Genomic DNA, 18680 nt, shown 5'->3' on the forward strand with positions numbered 1-18680 from the left:
AATACCTGTTCATTCTGTACTGCACGGTTAACTGTACGACAGCATTCTTATTCTGTTCCAGCCTCTTGAATAAGCTTTCACTCATGCCAAGAGCTCTGTCAACAAATCCAGTTCAGGCTTATCAGTGTACTGAAACTGTCCCTTAAAAAGAATCTAGTTTAAAATTGAAACCTCAACGTCTGCTTACCTTGCTTCGCAGTTTAGTACCAGGGGAGGAAGCTGCTGATGATCCCCCACCAACACAAATCTCCGCGAAAAAAAAAGTGGCCCTAGGCAAATTGGTTGGCTAATTTGAGAGGCTTCATCCACTATACAAAAATCAAAAGTTTTACGAGAAAATATGGGATGGTTTACTCCCATACATGTTGTTGCAACTATAAGCTAAAAACAAATAGGGAAAATAGATCAGTTATTTAATATGTCCAAGAAATATACCTTGTTTTTCCCATTTTTGAAATTAAAAGATCAAAAAAGAACTCTTTGTCCCCCAAAACAGGAATCCCCCAATATGATTGCAGAAACACTTATAGCATGCCAAAATTTTAATTTTTTACTATAAATATTTTTAAATCAAGTTAATTTTCCAGACACTATAACAATGCTCAAATTTCGATATTTCAAAATGGAAATCTGAAACATTCAAGAGGCAGTAAGTTAATGAATTTATTTTTTTAACGTCAACCAGGACTTTACTTCTGGGAAGATGGAGTACTTTTCCCTACTCCTCCCACAAAGTACAATGAAAAACCCTGGACATTATATAAATATAAAACTATAAACATAAAGACTGAAAGGTGGAGTAAAGGTAGACCAGCTAGGAACCTTGGGACACGAGGAACACCACAGTTCCCTGGGTTTTCCTTTTGCCTCACATATCCCAGATTTGGAGCTGATAAGACTAGGAACACAGGAATGCCAACGTATGCAGACCAAAAGAAGCTCCAACAAAAGCCAAAAGAACAGGAAAGGGATAGCCTAGCAGACAGAAAACTTATACAATAATCACTCAACTCTAGCCAAACACCACATAAAAAACTATGGTCTCAATAGAAATAAAAAAACAAAAATAAATGGGACCTAATCAAACTTATAAGCTTTTTCACAGCACAGCAAACCATAAATAAAATGAAAAGACAACCTACAGATGGCGAGAAAATATCTGCAAATGATGCGAACAACAAGGGCTTAATTTCTAAAATATACGAACAGCTTATACAACTCAATAACAAAAAAACAAAAAACCCAATCAAAAAATGGACAGGAGGGACTTCCCTGGTGGTCCAGTGGTAAAGAATCCACCTTACAATGCAGGGGACACTGCATTGATCCCGGGCCAGGGAACTAAGATCCCACATGCTGAGGGGCAACTAAGCCCACATGCTACAACTACTGAGCCCATGTGCCTCAACTGGAGAGCCTGCATGCCACAACTAGAAAGAAGACCGAGCGCGGCAACTAGAGAGAAGCCCACACACCACAACGAAGAGCCTGTGCACCACAACGAAAGATCCCACACACTGCAACGAAGATCGTGCATGTCACAACTAAGACCTGACACAGCTAAAAATAAATAAATTAATTAAGTTAAAAAAAAAAGAACTACATCTCCTTTATTAAAAAAAAAAAAAAAAAAAGTGGGCAGAGGACCTAAATAGACATTTCTCTAAAGAAGACATACAGATCTCCAACAGGCACATGAAAAGATGCTCAACATCGCTAATTATTAAAGAAACACAAATCAAAACTACAATGAGGTACCACCTCACACAGATCAGAATAGACATCATTAAAAAGTCTACAGATAACAAATAATAAATGCTAGCGAGGGTGTGGAGAAAAGGAACCCCCCCCACACCGTTGGTAGGAATGTAAATTGGTGCAGCCACTGTGGAGAACAGTATGGAGGTTCCTTCAAAAACTAAAAATAGAGTCACCGTATGATCCAGCAATCCCACTCCTGGGCATATATCTGGAGAAAACTCTAATTTGAAAACATACATGTACCCCTATGTTCATCACAGCGCTATTTACAATAACCAAGACATGGAAACAACCTAAATATCCATCAACAGATGAATGGATAAAGATGTGGTATATGTATACAATGGAATATTACTCAGCCATAAAAAATGAAATAATGCCATCTGCAGCAACATGGGTGGATCTAGATTTCATACTAAGTGAAGTAAGCCAGAAAGAGAGAAAGACAAATATCATATCATTTACATGTGGAATCTAAAAACATGATACAAATGAAATTATTTACAAAACAGAAACAGACTCACAGACATAGAAAACAAACTTACGATTACCAAAGGTGAAAGGGTGGCTGGAGGGATAAATTAGGAGGGTAGGATTAACAGATATGCACTACTATATATAAAACAGAGAAATAACAAGGTCCTACTGTATGCACAGGGAACTATATACAGCATCCTGTAATAAACCATAAAGGAAAAGAAAAAAATAATAAAAATTAAAAAGAAACACATGTTCAATCTAATAAAGAATTTAGAAAATCTAAAAAAATAAAAACAAAAAATTATGGCCTTGCCCCCCTACCAATGCCAGCAAAGGTCAAGGGAGGATCTTAGACTTCCACCTGCCTGAGGCTGGAATAAGGCACCCCAATACCTTGCCGGGGTGGTGTCAGAGAAGGTCAAGCCAGGATTTTCATCCCTCTTGGTTGGTAGTAACCCTCACCCAGCAATGTAGTGGAGACTGCGTGGGGAGCCTAGACTCCTTCCACCCCTATCAAACAGTAATGAGAAGCCCGTCACCTTCTGCATTAAAAGATGCCAAGTAGGCATCCTGGACTTCAGCTCCCAGCTGGCAGTAATGAGGTGGCATACCCTCTTGCCCTACCAGGGTAGTGTTAGAGAAGCGAGCTAAAACAAAAGTTTTAAATAACACAATACAAAAATGTTCAGATTTCATAAAAAATCACTCATTATATACAGAACCAGAAATATCTCAAACTGAATGAATATAAGACAATCAATAGATGACAGTGATGTTAGAATTATATGACAAAGATTTTTTTTTTTTTTTTGCGGTATGCGGGCCTCTCACCGTTGTGGCCTCTCCCGCTGTGGAGCACAGGCTCCGGACGCGCAGGACCAGCGGCCATGGCCCACATGCCCAGCCGCTCCGCGGCACGCGGGATCCTCCCGGACTGGGGCACAAACCCGTCCCCCGCATTGGCAGGCGGACTCCCAACCACTGAGCCACCAGGGAAGCCTGATGACAAAGATTTTAAAGCAGCCACGATAAAAATGTTTCAATGAACAATTATGAACACACTTGAATGAAAAGAAAAAGATATAAAATCTCAAGAAAATAAAAGTCTTGGCAAAGAAACAGAAGGTAAAAAGAAGAACCAAATGGAAATTTTAGAACTGAAACTAGAATAACTAGAATTTTAAAATCATGGAATAGGCTCAATAGCAAGGGACAGAGAAAAGAATCAGTGAACAAAGACATAGAAAAATAGAAATTATACAGTCTGAATAACAGACAGAAAGTAGACTGAAAAAACAAAAACTAAACAGAGCCTCATGGACCTGCAGGACATAAAGGATCCACTATTCGTGTCTTCACAGTCCTAGCAGAAAAGAAAGAGGGAGGGGCTGAAAAAGCACTAGAAGAAATCATGGCTAAAAATGTCCCAAGTTTGGCAAGAGACATTAAATCTATAGATTCAATAGCTGGGAAAACTCCAAACATGATAGAAAAAAATCCGCTACAAGACATATCATAATTAAAATTCTAAAAACTAAAGAAAAGAAAAAATTCTGAAAAGCAGCCCAGGTAAACACCATCTTGCTATAAGGCAAAACATTCCAATTCAAACGTCAGCATATTTCTCATCAGAAACCATGGAAGCCAGAAGAAAGTGGCAGAATATTTTCCCAGTATAAAAGAAAAGAATTACATATTTACCCAGAATCCTATAACTAGCAAAACTATCCTTCAGGAATGAAGGGGAAGTTGAGACATTCTCACATTGTATATCACTATACACCTATCAGAATGGCCAAGATGAAAAATAGTTAACACCACCAAATGCTGACAAGGATCACTCACACTTTGCTGGCGGGAATGTAAAATGTTATAGCTTCTTTAGAAAACAGATAGGTTATTTTTTTTTTTTTTGCGGTACGCAGGCCTCTCACAGTTGTGGCCTCTCCCGTTGCAGAGCACAGGCTCCGGACGCACAGGCTCAGCGGCCATGGCTCACGGACCCAGCCGCTCTGCGGCACGTGGGATCTTCCCTGACCGGGGCACGAACCCGTGTCCCCTGCATCGGCAGGCGGACTCTCAACCACTGCGCCACCAGGGAAGCCCTGGTAGATTTTTTTAAAACTAAACATGCAACTACCAAATGACTCAGACACTGCACCCCTGAGCATTTATCCCAGAGATATGAAGACTTACGTTCACACAAAACCCTATACATGAATGTCTATAGCAGCTTTATTCGTATTAGCCAAAAACTGCAAACAATCCAGATGTTTTCCAATGGGTGAATGGTTAAACAAATTGTGGGGCATCCATACTATGGAACAATACTCACCAATAAAAAGGAGCAAACTACTGATGATACATGTAACAATCTGAATCTACAGAGCATTAGGCTAAGTGAAAAACACCAATCCCCAAAGATTACATACTTTATGTGAAACCAAGCAGGACCTTGTGGGGCCCTCCTAGGAACAAAAGCCTTTCCGGGTCCCCCATTTCTTATTTGTAGGATAAAAGCTTCAGCCTCCTCGATCTTCCCAGAGTTCCAAAGGGCATATTCAAACAGCTACTAATCAGGGAAATAGGGGATGCAGAAACAAAGGAGGAACAATCAAGAAACTATAGTGCAGGGATTAAAGAAGGATCCTGGTTCTTCCTCAAGGAATATATGTTACAAATATCTTTGAGTTCTTTTTTTTTTTTTAATTTTTAGTGGAGTATAGTTGATTTACAATGTTGTGTTAGTTTCTGCTGTACAGCAAAGTGAATCAGTTATACATATATCCACTGTTTTTTAGATTCTTTTCCCATATAGGCCATTACAGTGTATTGGGTTCCCTATGCTATACAGCAGGTCCTTATTAGTTATCTATTTTATATATAGTAGTATGTATATGTCAATCACATCTCCCAATTTATCCTTCCCCTGCTCCCTTGAGGTCTTCTGCAGGAAATAAGGCCGGCACCCAGGTGGAGGATAGTAACTTCAGGCTGAGCACAAGATTCCTGGAGCACCACCCTGTTACCTCACCACCAACCAACCAGAAGAAAGATACACACCCTGCAGCCCTCACCCCAAATTTTGCCTATAAAACCTTCTCCCTGAAAAGAGTTTGAGGTTTTTGAGCATGAGCTGCCTGGTCTCCTTGCTTGACCCTGCAATAAACATTTCTCTGCTCCAAACTCTGACGTTTCAGTTTGTTTGGCCTGTGTGTCCGGCACACGAACTTTTGTTTGATAACATATATTTCCACTTATATAACATTCTTGAAATGACAAAACTGTAGAAATGGAAAACAGAAAAGTGGTTATCAGGGGTCAAGGAATGAGTCGGCAGGAAAGAAGTGGGCATAGTTATAAAAGTACAACGAGAGTGATCTTTGTGGTAATGGAACTATTCTGTATGTAGACTGTAACACTTCAATATCCCTGTTGTGATATTTTACTTTAGTTTTGCAAAATGTTACTACTGGGCAAAGGGTATACATGATCTCCCTGTATTATTTCTGACTACTATATGTGAATCTATAATTATCTCAAAATAAAAACTTTAATTTAAAAAAGTAAATCAGACATAATCTTAGCCACTTCAAAATTTTTCAATAATTGGGATAGATATTAGACAAAAGAGTTTTAAGAAGTCTATTAAAATCTATTTTAGATAATTTTTAAGACAAAAACATCAGTTAAGACTTCCCAGTAAAAATATATACAGACATTAAATAAAAATTAGGTTCTATATCAAAGCCTAAAAATACCTATCACAAGACTATTCATATACCATTACTTCTAATTCAAACTCGCTAAAAAATCCTGATTATTAGTTTTCTAGGTGTGACACTATAATATAATAAGAAATACACATTTGGTCTTCCTTCTGGTTCTTGACCCAGAGCTCCTAAAACCCTTGGAATTTCCTGATTGATGGGGTGACAGGAACATCTTTCGTTATTCATAAGTCCCTTCTAATCATACCTGAGTTTATGCTAATGAGCTGACTTTCTTGAGTTCTGTGAGCCATTCTAGCAAATTATAGAATCCAAGGAGGAGAACACAGGAACCCCCAAGCTGGACACAGGAGGCTTGAACTCGCAATTGAGAACTGAAGTAGGGGGCAGTCTTGTGGGACTGAGTCCTTAACCTGTGGAGTCTGCACTAACTCCACGTAGTCAGTGTCAGAAGTGTGAGTAGACAGAAACAGAGTTTTCCTTTACTAGGATATTTTAAACTAGAAGATGGGAGCCCTGAATAATAAACCAGAAACCGTATTTCAGTTCAGAAGCAAAGAACAAACTATAAACTCATAAACTGGTCCTGTGGTTTATATAAATTAATCACGTGCAAATTTGGTCAATGCGATTAAATTTCCCAACGTACCATTTCTCCCCTCATTCTGGCTACAAAAATTACTGCCAGTATTATTATACAATAATTGTACTTACTTGACTATTGTAGAGTTCTTCTAGAAGAGCTAAGGATCTAATGGATTTTGATCTGCAAATATCCTCCTCTGTAAACTTCCGGATATCTGGATGTACCTTCTGAGTCTGACCCAAGCGCAAAAATCCAATTTTAAACTTTGCTAACTTCAAAAGAATATTGTCAACAGCCGAGTGTGTATAGCTGGTCAACAAAACACTAAAACCACAGGCATAGAGAATTCTTACCTAATAATGAATAAAAGAAAGGAAAACAGCATTACTTTTAACTCCCGATAATTTTTAACATTTATATTTTTTGAATAGAATTAGAAAACTTAATAGGAAGCATATCTAAGAGCTGAGCCAAATAACTTTTTAAAAAACTATATAGCCAAAATGTTTTATGAAAATAACATGGCATTATTATCATGTTATTAAAGATATGCTAATAATATATTATGTCATAATAAAATTGAATACAAATACACTTTGACTAGTGCCTGGCACACAGTATCAGTCAATAAATATTTGCTGCCATCATTATGATTATTCTAAGACTGCTCAGTAATTTACTGACATGAAAAAAAATTCAAGAAAACTCTATTTCAACCGCCTCTGTACAACTTATCATTTTTTAAAGGGAAGGAAAACATACATATAACAACAACAGAAAGAGATTTTAGACAATCTTACATGCAAGATATCTACAAGGTGATTACAACTATTGGTAATTTAGGTTTTCTATTTCTCATGTCACTTTTAGTTTGAAATAAAGGCATTTTTGACTTAAAATTCAGCCCTTTTGATATCCAATATCACATTCTCTGAACCAAGGAGAAGCTGATTTAAATATTCAGTTTCTAAGCAAAAGAATAATAACCTTACAAGAGTACATATTGTAGTTGTTTTTCCTGTTCCAGGCATACCCACGATGAGGGTGTAGTCTTTTGAAAGAAGTACCTTTTTCATGGCTTGCCTTTGAGGCTTATTCAAACCTACATTTAAATTTAAAAATAACAGGAAAAAGAGTGTTGAATTTTACTGAGCATCTTAACTATTTTACAAGAAAAGCTGACTCTATTCTAGTCTGTTATTCAATACGTCTTTTCAAAGTAAGGAAATGTCATGGTGACAGTAAAGGTCAGAGGTTAACTAATTCCAAAGAGATGCTGTCTAAAAGCTGTAATTATAAGTTTATAAATTATTAAAGGACTTCCCTGGTGGCGCAGTGGTTAAGAATCCGCCTGCCAATGCAGGGGACACGGGTTCAAGCCTGGTCCGGGAAGATCCCACATGCTGCGGAACAACTAAGCCCGTGCGCCACAGCTACTGAGCCTGTGCTCTAGAGCCCACGAGCCACAACTACTGAGCCCGTGTGCCACAACTACTGAAGCCCGAGCGCCTAGAGCCCGTGCTCCGCAACAAGAGAAGCCACAGCAATGAGAAGCCCATGCACCGCAACAAAGAGTAGCCCCCAGCTAGCCGCAGCTAGAGAAAGCCTGTGCGCAGCAAAAATAGACCCAACTCAGCCAAAAATAAATAAATAAATATATTTTTTTAAGTATTAAAATACTGGACTATAATATAGATTAAATTATAAATAGAACCAAGAAAAATTAATGGATGCAGACACGCTGATTATAACATACCTTTTAGAATGCAGGCAACTGTGTCCTTTGCATCATGCGGAAGAACAGAACTGAGGTAGGATATAAACTGTGGTTCGCGAAAGTCAATGATCAAATCTCGAAGTTTTTGGCTGAAAAGAAAAAAAAAGCTTTTTTTTCCTCCACGTTCCTTAGGAAAGTGGAACAAAATTCAGATTCATTTATTGTTACAAACCTGGCATAAGTATTTTCCATCAGTTTAGAAAGATTTCCTAATGGGGTACCTATATCACAATGTTTTTCTTCCTGGTCCAATCTGAACAAAGTTGATTCTGGGAGTCCTGACAAGTTCCTAAAACAGCAAACAGATGTACATGAATGTTTTTCATTTAACATAGTCAGTAGGTCTGTATAAGAAATATGCTGCTGTCTGCTAGAAGAGTAAATGAGCCAGAATTGCTATTAAAATGGCTACCAGCCCCTAATACATACTTGCCAACCAAAGACAGGATGAGGCCCTGGATTGGTGGGAAAAGGGAGAAGGGGAAGGCACAAGGCACCAAAGTCAAAGCAGTTAATAATCGGGAACCTACAACATTTGCTAACAACTCACTTGGACCTGGGCAAGTTCCACCTGGGCAATTCAGCCTGGGCTCACCACCCCAGAAGGGTCCTGAGCATATGGCTCCTCCCTCCTCCAGCCTGGAGTACAGGTCTCTTTCCCGACAGCTTCTCCCACTCCTCTATCAGCCCCTAAACCATGATGTTCCCTAGGTCCCCTCCCTGGTCCTGTGTACTCTTCTTTCTTGTCATTTTCCCTCTGGTCCCATGCCCCCACGTGGGTCTAAATCCCAACTCTACATCTTCAGGCCTGACCTCACATTCCTCTCCCACCCTGTTTCTCACCCAAGCTTCAGGTTTGGATATCCAGCAAACAGCAAGATATTTATTTCCACTTAGTTAAAACCCAGGCTATGAAAGTTCAGTTTTTCAAAACCGAACAACTCTATTCCTGCTGAACCCGATCCTTCTTCTGTGGTCCTGACCGCAGTTAATGGCTCTTGCATCCACACAGCTGTCTTGATCCTTCCCTCTCCCTCACTCTCTTCCAACCCTGCACACTCGATCAGGATCCCATGTCAGACAGTTTTACTTTCTAAATACTTCTCAAATTCATTCCACCTTCTCTGTCAAAACTACCCTGCCAGGGCTTCCCCGGTGGCGCAGTGGTTGAGAGTCCGCCTGCCGATGCAGGGGACACGGGTTCATGCCCTGGTCTGGGAAGATCCCACATGCCGCGGAGCGGCTGGGCCTGTGAGCCATGGCCGCTGAGCCTGCGCGTCCAGAGCCTGTGCTCCGCAACAGGAGAGGCCACAGCAGTGAGAGGCCCGCGTACCGCAAAAAAAAAAAAACTACCCTGCCCTCAATCACCTCAAGCCTGGGCCACTACAACAGGTGCCTGACTTCTCGGCTTTCAGTTTTGCCTCCATTAATTAACTCTATTCTCCATAGTGCATCCACAGAAAAATGCCAATCTGATTATTATCATTCTTCTGTTTAAAGCTCTTCAGTACATCTGAAAAAGTAAAGTCAAAACTTCTTAATATGGTATATAAGACCTTCTATGACCTGACCTCTCCAATCATTCCCTTCTTTATCTTTTACATTCCAGAAACTAATTATTACCTGTACTTTGCTGAACACTCCACTTCACACCATCAGGTCTTTCCACACCCTGTTCCCTCTGTTTGATATACTCCTCTCATACTGCTTCATCAGGCTAACTTATTCACCCACAGGGTGAAGATCTGGAATGACCTTTTTCACAAAGCCTTCCCTGAGCCTCCTCAAACTGGGTTAAATGCCTCTCCTCTGTGTTCCCATCAATTCAAACACTTGTCATATTAGACCAAAAACATATTTATTTATTTGTTACCCACAAGACTATGAGTTCCTCAAGGGTTTACAAAGCACCTAATACCTGTTAGGTGCCAAATAAATACCTCAAAGGACTGACTGCAGGGATTCCTAAGAAACAACAGAAATATCACAGCTGATACTCCAATATCATGAAACCTAGGCTAGGACTGGTTATGGCTTAACGAGGATTACTGATTAGCAGAGAGCAAACCTGGACATTTCCACTACATCCCAATTACTGATCTCCATCCACTAAGAAATGTGACGCATGCCGGCACTTAAATGAAAGAAAGGCTGGGGGTCCAGGAAGAAGGGAATATGGATATTAACGAACATGGATTTTAGTTTTACCACAAATTTTCATACCGACTTTTCTATTTACTTAATATTATTCTTTAAATTAACTCACTTTGTTTTAACTTATACTTTATAAGTATAAAGTATTTACAACTATAAATGGAAAAAAGCATGTTCTTTAAAAAAAGGAGGGCTTCCCTGGTGGCACAGTGGTTAAGAATCCACCTGCCTACTCTGCATCTGTGGAATACATGAATAGACCACAAATCATCCCAAATTGAGGAGCCAGGAGTCAGTGCTGTGCCTCTGAGGTGGGAGAGCCAACTTCAGGACACTGGTCCACAAGAGACCTCCCAGCTCCACATAATATCGAACGGCGAAAATCTTCCAGAGATCTCCATCTCAACACCAGCACCCAGCTTCACTCAACGACGAGCAAGCTACAGTGCTGGACACCCTATGCCAAACAACTAGCAAGACAGGAACACAACGCCACCCATTAGCAGAGAGGTGGCCTAAAATCATAAAAAGTCCGCAGACACCCCAAAACACACCACCAGACGTGGACCTGCCCACCAGAAAGACGAGATCCAGCCTCATCCACTAGAACACAGGCACTAGGCCCCACCACCAGGAAGCCTACACAACCCACTAAACCAACCTTAGCCACTGGGGACAGACACCAAAAACAACGGGAACTACGAACCTGCAGCCTGCAAAAAGGAGACCCCAAACACAGTAACATAAGCAAAATGAGAAGACAGAAAAACACACAGCAGTAGAAGGAGCAAGATAAAAACCCACCAGACCTAACAAATGAAGAGGTAATAGGCAGTCTACCTGAAAAAGAATTCAGAATAATGATGGTAAAGATGATCCAAGATTCTATTTCCCAGATCCAAAATCTTGGAAATAGAATAGACAAAATGCAAGAAACAGTTAACAAGGACCTAGAAGAACTAAAGATGAATCAAGCATCGATTAAAAACACAATAAATGAAATAAAAAATACTCTAGATGGGATCAATAGCAGAATAACTGAGGCAGAAGAACGGATAAGTGAGGTGGAAGATAAAATAGTGGAAATAACTGATGCAGAGCAAAATAAAGAAAAAAGAATGAAAAGAACAGAGGACAGTCTCAGAGACCTCTGGGACAACATTAAACACACCAACATTCGAATTATAGGGGTTCCAGAAGAAGAAGAGAAAAAGAAAGGGACTGAGAAAATATTTGAAGAGATTATAGTTGAAAACTTCCCAAATATGGGAAAGGAAATAGTTAATCAAGTCCAGGAGGCACAGAGAGTACCATACAGAATAAATCCAAGGAGAAATACGCCAAGACACATATTAATCAAACTGTCAAAAATTAAACACAAAGAAATCATATTAAAAGCAGCAAGGCAAAAACAACAAATAACACACAAGGGAATCCCCATCAGGATAACAGCTGATCTCTCAGCAGAAACTCTACAAGCCAGAAGGGAGTGGCAGGACATAATTAAAGTGATGAAGGAGAAAAACCTGCAACCAAGATTACTCTACCCAGCAAGGATCTCATTCAGATTTGATGGAGAAATTAAAACCTTTACAGATAAGCAAAAGCTGAGAGTTCAGCACCACCAAACCAGCTTTCCAACAAATGCTAAAGGAACTTCTCTAGGCAAGACACACAACAGAAGGAAAAGACCTACAATAACGAACCCAAAACAATTAAGAAAATGGGAATAGGAACATACATATTGATAATTACCTTAAATGTAAATGGACTAAATGCTCCCACCAAAAGACACAGATTGGCTGAATGGATACAAAAACAAGACCCATATATATGCTGTCTACAAGAGACCCACTTCAGACCTAAAGACACATACAGACTGAAAGTAAGGGGATGGAAAAAGATATTCCATGCAAATGGAAACCAAAAGAAAGCTGGAGTAGCAATTCTCATATCAGACAAAATAGACTTTAAAATAAAGACTACTAGAAGAGACAAAGAAGGACACTACATAATGATCAAGGGATCGATCCAAGAAGAAGATATAACAATTGTAAATATTTATGCACCAAACGTAGGAGCACCTCAATACATAAGGCAAATACTAACAGCCATAAAAGGAGAAATCGACAGTAACACAATCATAGTAGGGGACTTTAACACCCCACTTTCACCAATGGACAGATCATCCAAAATGAAAATAAATAAGGAAACACAAGCTTTAAATGATACATTAAACAAGATGGACTTAATTGATATTTATAGGACATTCCATCCAAAAACAACAGAATACACATTTTTCTCAAGTGCTCATGGAACATTCTCCAGGATAGATCATATCTTGGGTCACAAATCAAGCCTTGGTAAATTTAAGAAAATTGAAATTGTATCAAGTATCTTTTCTGACCACAATGCTATGAGACTAGATATCAATTACAGGAAAAGAGCTGTAAAAAATACAAACACATGGAGGCTAAACAATACACTACTTAATAACGAAGTGATCACTGAAGAAATCAAAGAGGAAATTAAAAGATACCTAGAAACAAATGACAATGGAGACACGACGACCCAAAACCTATGGGATGCAGCAAAAGCAGTTCTAAGAGGGAAGTTTATAGCAATACAATCCCACCTTAAGAAACAGGAAACATCTCGAATAAACAACCTAACCTTGCACCTAAAGCAATTAGAGAAAGAAGAACAAAAACATCCCAAAGTTAGCAGAAGGAAAGAAATCATAAAAATCAGATCAGAAATAAATGAAAAAGAAATGAAGGAAACGATAGCAAAGATCAATAAAACTAAAAGCTGGTTCTTTGAGAAGATAAACAAAATTGATAAACCATTAGCCAGACTCATCAAGAAAAAAAGGGAGAAGACTCAAATCAATAGAATTAGAAATGAAAAAGGAGAAGTAACAACTGACACTGCAGAAATACAAAAGATCATGAGAGATTATTACAAGCAACTCTATGCCAATAAAATGGACAACCTGGAAGAAATGGACAAATTCTTAGAAATGCACAACCTGCCAAGACTGAATCAGGAAGAAATAGAAAATATGAAAAGACCAATCACAAGCACTGAAATTGAAACTGTGATAAAAAATCTTCCAACAAACAAAAGCCCAGGACCAGATGGCTTCACAGGCGAATTCTATCAAGCATTTAGAGAAGAGCTAACACCTATCCTTCTCAAACTCTTCCAAAATATAGCAGAGGGAGGAACACTCCCAAACTCATTCTACGAGGCCACCATCACCCTGATACCAAAACCAGACAAAGATGTCACAAAGAAAGAAAACTACAGGCCAATATCACTGATGAACATAGATGCAAAAATCCTCAACAAAATACTAGCAAACAGAATCCAACAGCACATTAAAAGGATCATACACCATGATCAAGTGGGGTTTATTCCAGGAATGCAAGGATTCTTCAATATACGCAAATCAATCAGCGTGATACACCATATTAACAAATTGAAGGAGAAAAACCATATGATCATCTCAATAGATGCAGAGAAAGCTTTCGACAAAATTCAACACCCATTTATGATAAAAACCCTGCAGAAAGTAGGCATAGAGGGAACTTTCCTCAACATAATAAAGGCCATATATGACAAACCCACAGCCAGCATCGTCCTCAATGGTGAAAAACTGAAACCATTTCCACTGAGGTCAGGAACAAGACAAGGTTGCCCACTCTCACCATTCTTATTCAACATAGTTTTGGAAGTTTTAGCCACAGCAATCAGAGAAGAAAAGGAAATAAAAGGAATCCAAATTGGAAAAGAAGAAGTAAAGCTGTCACTGTTTGCAGATGACATGATACTATACATAGAGAATCCTAAAGATGCTACCAGAAAACTACTAGAGCTAATCAATGAATTTGGTCAAGTTGCAGGATACAAAATTAATGCACAGAAATCTCTGGCATTCCTATATACTAATGATGAAAAATCTGAAAGTGAAATCAAGGAAACACTCGCATTTACCACTGCAACAAAAAGAATAAAATATCTAGGAATAAACCTACCTAAGGAGACAAAAGACCTGTATGCAGAACATTATAAGACACTGATGAAAGAAATTAAAGATGATACAAATAGATGGAGAGATGTACCATGTTCTTGGATTGGAAGAATCAACATTGTGAAAATGACTCTACTACCCAAAGCAATCTACAGATTCAATGCAATCCCTATCAAACTACCACTGGCATTTTTCACAGAACTAGAACAAAAAATTTCACAATTTGTATGGAAACACAAAAGACCCCGAATAGCCAAAGCAATCTTGAGAACGAAAAATGGAGCTGGAGGAATCAGGCTCCCTGACTTCAGACTATACTACAAAGCTACAGTAATCAAGACAGTATGGTACTGGCACAAAAACAGAAAGATAGATCAATGGAACAGGATAGAAAGCCCAGAGATAAACCCACGGACATATGGTCACCTTATCTTTGATAAAGGAGGCAGGAATGTACAGTGGAGAAAGGACAGTCTCTTCAATAAGTGGTGCTGGGAAAACTGGACAGGGACATGTAAAAGTATGAGATTAGATCACTCCCTAACACCATACACAAAAATAAGCTCAAAATGGATTAAAGACCTAAATGTAAGGCCAGACACTATCAAACTCTTAGAGGAAAACATAGGCAGAACACTCTATGACATAAATCACAGCAAGATCCTTTTTGACCCACCTCCTAGAGAAATGGAAATAAAGACAAAAATAAACAAATGGGACCTAATGAAACTTAAAAGCTTTTGCACAGCAAAGGAAACCATAAACAAGACCAAAAGACAACCCTCAGAATGGGAGAAAATATTTACAAATGAAGCAACTGACAAAGCATTAATCTCCAAAATTTATAAGCAGCTCATGCAGCTCAATAACAAAAAAACAAACAACCCAATCCAAAAATGGGCAGAAGACCTAAATAGACATTTCTCCACAGAAGATATACAGACTGCCAACAAACACATGAAAGGATGCTCAACATCTTTACTCATTAGAGAAATGCAAATCAAAACTACAATGAGATATCATCTCATACCAGTCAGAATGGCCATCATCAAAAAATCTAGAAACAATAAATGCTGGAGAGGGTGTGGAAAAAAGGGAACACTCTTGCACTGCTGGTGGGAATGTGAATTGGTACAGCCACTATGGAGAACGGTATGGAGGTTCCTTAAAAAACTACAAATAGAACTACCATATGACCCAGCAATCCCACTACTGGGCATATACCCTGAGAAAACCATAATTCAAAAAGAGACATGTACCAAAATGTTCATAGCAGCCCTATTTACAATAGCCCGGAGATGGAAACAACCTAAGTGTCCATCATCGGATGAATGGGTAAAGAAGATGTGGCACATATATACAATGGAATATTACTCAACCATAAAAAGAAATGAAATTGAGCTATTTGTAATGAGGTGGATGGACCTAGAGTCTGTCATACAGAGTGAAGTAAGTCAGAAAGAGAAAGACAAATACTGTATGCTGACACATATATATGGAATTTAAGAAAAAAAAATGTCATGAAGAACATAGGGGTAAGACAGAAATAAAGACACAGACCTACTTGAGAATGGACTTGAGGATATGGGGAGGGGGAAGGGTAAGCTGTGACAAAGCGAAAGAGAGGCATGGACATATATACACTACCAAACGTAAGGTAGATAGATAGTGGGAAGCAGCTGCAGAGCACAGGGAGATCAGCTGGGTGCTTTGTGACTGTCTGGAGGGGTGGGATGGGGAGGGTGGGAGGAAGGGAGATGCATGAGGGAAGGGATGTGGGAACAGATGTATATGTATGACTGATTCACTTTGTTATAAAGCAGAAACTAAAAAAAAAAAAAAACGAAGCAAGAGGCAGAGCACTGGGGCCGCTGGGATGGGCCCTGGCCTCACTCCCCTTTCTGACTGAGGCTGTGAGGCCCCAGAAAAAAAAAAAAAAAAAAGAATCCACCTGCCAACGCAGGGAACATGGGTTCGATCCCTGATCTGGGAAGATCCCACATGCCGCGAAACAACTAAGCCCGTGCACCACAATTATTGAGCCTGCGCTCTAGAGCCCGGGTGCCACAGCTACTGAAGCCCACGCACCTAGAGCCCGTGCTTCGCAACAAGAGAAGCCACCGCAATGAGAAGCCCGCACACCACAACGAAGAGTAGCCCTGGCTCGCCGCAACTAGAGAAAGCCCACACGCAGCAACAAAGACCCAATGCAGACAAAAAATAATAATAATAATAAAATTATAAAAAATAAAATATTTAAAAAAAGGAGAGAATGAAACGGTGAGTGCCCAGAGTGCTAAGAAGGAGAAATAAGCTTTACAGCCAACACAGGGCGTCTGTCCTGCCTGCTGTACACGTGGTTGTGAGAATCTGATAAGATTACGTCCACATTAGCACTATGGAATGTAATGTACTAAACAAAAGTTTAGCAGTTGGATAATTGCTAAATGCCACTGAACTCTACATTTAAAATGGTTAATGAATTTTATCTAAATTTTTTTAAAAGGCATGGAGTACTGGTACATGCCACTACATGAAGATGAACCTCAAAAACAGTATGCTAAGTGAAGAAAGCCAGTCACAAAAGACCACATATTGTATGATCCCATTTATGTGAAATGTTCAGAAGAGGCAAATCTATAAAGATAGAAGGGGAATTGGTGGTTGCCTAGGGCAGGGGGAGTGACTACAGGGAGTCTTTTGGGGGTGATGAATATGCTCTAAAATTGACTTTAGTGCTGACTGCACAGCTCTGTGAATATACTAAACATCACTGAATTATACACTTTAAATGGATGAACCATATGGTATATGTTTACATATCAATAAAGCTTTACCCCCCCACCCAAAAAGGGAACATTTCATTACCTGTCTAATAAACAGGTTACAGTTGTCATGTTAATCTCCTTCATGTACCCCCTAGACAAAGCAAACAATGTTCTCTCTTCTCCACTTAAAATAATTCTGTCACCTGCCATTACATTTGTGATAGGCATGGCACCATTTTTATGTTGGAAATTATGTAAATATTGTCCATCACAAACTGTCTTTACATGTTCTGTTCTAATCAGGTTCCCAATGCAACTGCCACTCTCCTCCCTATGAGAGAGAAAGAAAAAGAGAAATTAGTTTTAAAATAATCTCTCAGGACTTCCCTGGCAGTCCAGTGGTTAAGACTCATGCTTCCACTGCAGGGGGCACAGGTTTGATCCCTGGTCGGGGAACTAAGGTCCCGCATGCATGCGACAAGGCCAAAAATAAAAATAAAAAGAAAATCTCTCATCACCAGATCTCTAGATAGGTGCTAGGGAGCACCTCCCTTGTTGCACCACAGCTTGGGATTTGTTTTTGTTTTTGTTAAATATTTATTTATTTATTTGGCTGCATAAGTTTTTTTTTTTTTTTTTTTTTGCGGTACATGGGCCTCTCACCGTTGTGGACTCTCCCGTTGTGGAGCACAGGCTCCGGACACGCAGGCTCAGCAGCCATGGCTCACAGGCCCAGCCGCTCCGCTGCATGTGGGATCTTCCCGGACCAGGGCACGAACCCGTGTCCCCTGCATCGGCAGGCGGACTCTCAGCCACTGCGTCACCAGGGAAGCCCTGCATCAGGTCTTAGTTGTGACGCGCGGGCTCTAGAGCGCTCGGGCTTAGTTGTCCTGAGGTGACGCGCGGGCTCTAGAGCACTCGGGCTTAGTTGTCCTGAGGCATGTGGGATCTTAGTTCCCAGACCAGGGATTGAACCCAAATCCCCTGCATTGGAAGGCGAATTCTTAACCACTGGACCACCAGGGAAGTCCCTGAGATTTCTGAACAACTTGCATATCAGCACTTTGATTCTTGACTGACACCCCACCTCCTGTGCTGATACACATATAACACTACAGAAGACAAATCGTAATAACCTGACTGAACCTGAAGTGAAGAAAGTAGTAACGTATTTCTTTAGTGTTTACAAGAGAATTTATAATTATTGTTACTAAAACAATGGCAAGCAAATTAATAAGTCCACTGCCTCTTAGAAGTAAGCATGAAGCATTTACAGTCTCTCAGGCATTACTATTATACTAAAGAAGCTTGCTGGCACGTACACTGGACGTATTTACTGTAGTTATGTAGTCTGTTGAAAACAACTTAAACTTTCTCCACTGTAATG

At 39.6% G+C, this 18680-nt stretch overlaps 1 protein-coding gene across 1 annotated transcript in view; it reads right to left on the reverse strand.

Annotated features, from left to right (window-relative positions):
- Positions 1–18680, reverse strand: part of DNA2 (DNA replication helicase/nuclease 2) — a gene marked incomplete at its 3' end in the record, with an annotated part of 54410 nt that overhangs the window by 5695 nt on the left and 30035 nt on the right. Inside the window, exons 10-16 of the mRNA XM_079701885.1 lie at positions 17394–17624; positions 8508–8624; positions 8315–8424; positions 7551–7660; positions 6687–6911; positions 188–381; positions 6–95 (exon numbers count right to left, since the gene is read on the reverse strand). Coding sequence (XP_079558011.1) covers positions 6–95; positions 188–381; positions 6687–6911; positions 7551–7660; positions 8315–8424; positions 8508–8624; positions 17394–17624 — 1077 coding nt within the window. The remainder of the gene's footprint in view (positions 1–5; positions 96–187; positions 382–6686; positions 6912–7550; positions 7661–8314; positions 8425–8507; positions 8625–17393; positions 17625–18680) is intronic.

Source organism: Hyperoodon ampullatus (assembly GCF_949752795.1).
Source record: "Hyperoodon ampullatus genome assembly, chromosome: 1".
NCBI lineage: Eukaryota > Metazoa > Chordata > Mammalia > Artiodactyla > Ziphiidae > Hyperoodon > Hyperoodon ampullatus.